At 32.2% G+C, this 2,524-nt stretch overlaps 1 protein-coding gene across 1 annotated transcript; it reads right to left on the bottom strand.

Moving 5' to 3' along the window:
* Nucleotides 1-468: 468 nt before the first annotated feature.
* LOC139872217 (cytochrome P450 93A3-like) lies at nt 469-2,293 on the bottom strand. Its single transcript, XM_071860058.1, has 2 exons — nt 1,332-2,293; nt 469-1,247 (listed from the first exon to the last, which is right to left on the bottom strand). Exons 1-2 carry the CDS (start codon nt 2,226-2,228, stop codon nt 621-623), a joined length of 1,524 nt encoding a protein of 507 aa, XP_071716159.1. The 5' UTR covers nt 2,229-2,293; the 3' UTR covers nt 469-620.
* Nucleotides 2,294-2,524: the final 231 nt, after the last annotated feature.

Raw genomic sequence — 2,524 nt, 5'->3', positions numbered from 1 at the left:
ATCTTATTTATTTATGTAATGTTTAAATTATTGCAATGTTTTATATTTAGTTAAGTATTACTATAACTTATTTATTGTATTTAAATAATAATATAATATAAAATGAGTTAAAGTTTAAGGTGGAGTGTAAGATAGAGAGTGCTTAGTTAAAGAAATATTAAAGTTTTTTGTGCTGATGTGGAGTTGATGTAGATGAGAAAAATTCTGTTAAAGGATGTTAAGATAAAGAGTGACCTAACACAACTCCTACATTAATGTAGTCAACTAAAAAAAAATTAATTCAACTAAAAACCATATTATCAATTAAACTATTTTCTTCTCAAAATCTATCTATTTGAGAATTTAAATAAAACAATTTGAGAATTTAAATAAAACAATTTTGAGTGCAAGCATTTTTAATACATGATAGATAAAGACCATAATGAAATAGTAGTGTAAAATGAAATCAAATACCTGACATAAGGCTCATAGCATATAAATTTTATTTAACCATAGTCTTTAAAAACATATGAAATACATAAACCAAAAGTAAAAACAACGTACACGCATAGATCACACATCATTGTATAATATTTATTGTTAGGGAAATGATCAAATTCCCCTATTATAAACTCAATATATTACATGAACAATGGGCTAAGATCTAGCCTTGCAGTAGGAACACAAACCAAAGGGTTAGCTCTAGGAAGTGTGAGCCCAACACCTTCTTCCATATCAACATCTATTAAATTCCCATTTTTCCTTGCTTTCCACTCGAAACACTGAATCATCGCACCGAGCGTTGCATGTACCACCGTAAGCCCTAACGAGATCCCGGGACACATTCTCCTCCCGCTCCCAAACGATAACAATTCAAAGTCTTGTCCTCTAACATCCAATTCCGTCTCAACGAATCTTTCAGGCCTAAATTCTAGTGGATTCTTCCAATACGTTGCATCTCGACCAACACCCCATACGTTGAAGAATATTCTAGTCTTTGATGGAAAATGGTAACCGCCTATTGTACATTCTTCTATTGATTCTCTTGAAATCAACGGGACTGTGGGGTGCAACCTTAACGATTCCTTGATTATTGCTTGCAGGTATGGAAGGTTTGGTATGTCTGATTCTTTTACAAGTCTGTTTTTTCCAACAACAAAGTCAATTTCGTCCACTGCCTTTTTCATTATATTTGGATGGTTGATTAGTTCTGCTAACGCCCATTCTATAGTAACCGCTGAAGTATCTGTCCCTGCACCAAATATGTCCTATAAAATGAATATGTTAGTACTTGAAAAAAGAGATATTAAAAGCATTGATCTATAATTTAACAGTATTAGCAGCAATATTACAAAAATGAACGCTTTAATCTGCTTTCTTTTCAACTTTATCTCCATACTCTCATCTACTGCGATATCGAGTAAAATATCAAGCAAGTCATTGACTTCTGTTTTCTCATTACGCTTTCTTGCTTCTTCGCGCTCCGTTATAATTTTTTCTATCAAAATATCGAATCTTTCATGAATCACCTTTGATCTTTTTCGCACTCCTTGTAAGTCTATATTCTTCAAGAACCATATATGATCCGAAAGGTTAAAAGTACCCATAATCTTAGCATAATCACCAAGTATTTTCCTTATGTCCCCTGCCTCCTCATCTTCATCTGAACACCTTTTGCTCATAAGCATTCTTGATATGATATTATTCGTCATCTTCATAAGCTCGGATTCAAGCTCAACAAACTTCCCTTCTTTCGCCTTTTGCGATAAATATTTTATCAAATGATTTCTTTCATCGTACCTAACCGGAAGTAGAGAATCTAATGTTTTACTATTAAGAAGTTGTGACATTACTATTCTTTTGAAAAACTTCCAATAAGATCCGTAAGGAGCAAATATGAAGCCATTACCATCATATGTACATAAATCAATGCCTGAGTTATAAGGTCGGTTTAGAAACACAGTATCGTATGTTTTGAACACTTCTTTTGCTGCTTCCGATGAAGTACAAATAACGCATCGTACTGAGCCAAAATATAGTTGAAAAACTGGCCCATAACGTTTCGAAAGCGTGTGAAGAACTTGGTGAGGTTTTTGCCCAAGGAGATGAAGATGTCCGATAACGGGAAGGGCGAATGGGCTCGGAGGATTGCTAGATTTAGTAAAAGTTGATTTCAGTAGCACCCTTATGAAGATGATTGATATTGTTCCTATTACAAAAATGATCGAGTAGGTTTGAAAATCAGCCATGAGATATTATATCATAAATTTTTAAAATTTGAGGGAAGTGAAACAACTTTTTCTTTTGATATCAATTAAATATATGTATTATGTAATATGTAATGCATCATGCATGCATATATATATATATATATATATATATATATATATATATATATATATATATATATATATATATATATATATATATATATATATATACCCCATTTGCCATGAGTTGACGTTTTGTCACCATACCGTTGGCGTGAATTGACTTTTTCCCCTTTACTTTTTTAATATAAACTAAAAAATTTGAGTGTGCTCCT

The sequence above is a fragment of the Rutidosis leptorrhynchoides genome, chromosome 10 (assembly GCF_046630445.1).
Source record: "Rutidosis leptorrhynchoides isolate AG116_Rl617_1_P2 chromosome 10, CSIRO_AGI_Rlap_v1, whole genome shotgun sequence".
NCBI classification, from domain to species: domain Eukaryota; kingdom Viridiplantae; phylum Streptophyta; class Magnoliopsida; order Asterales; family Asteraceae; genus Rutidosis; species Rutidosis leptorrhynchoides.
The sequence above is the reverse complement of the archived record's forward strand: the minus strand, read 5'-3'. Positions and strand labels throughout refer to the sequence as shown.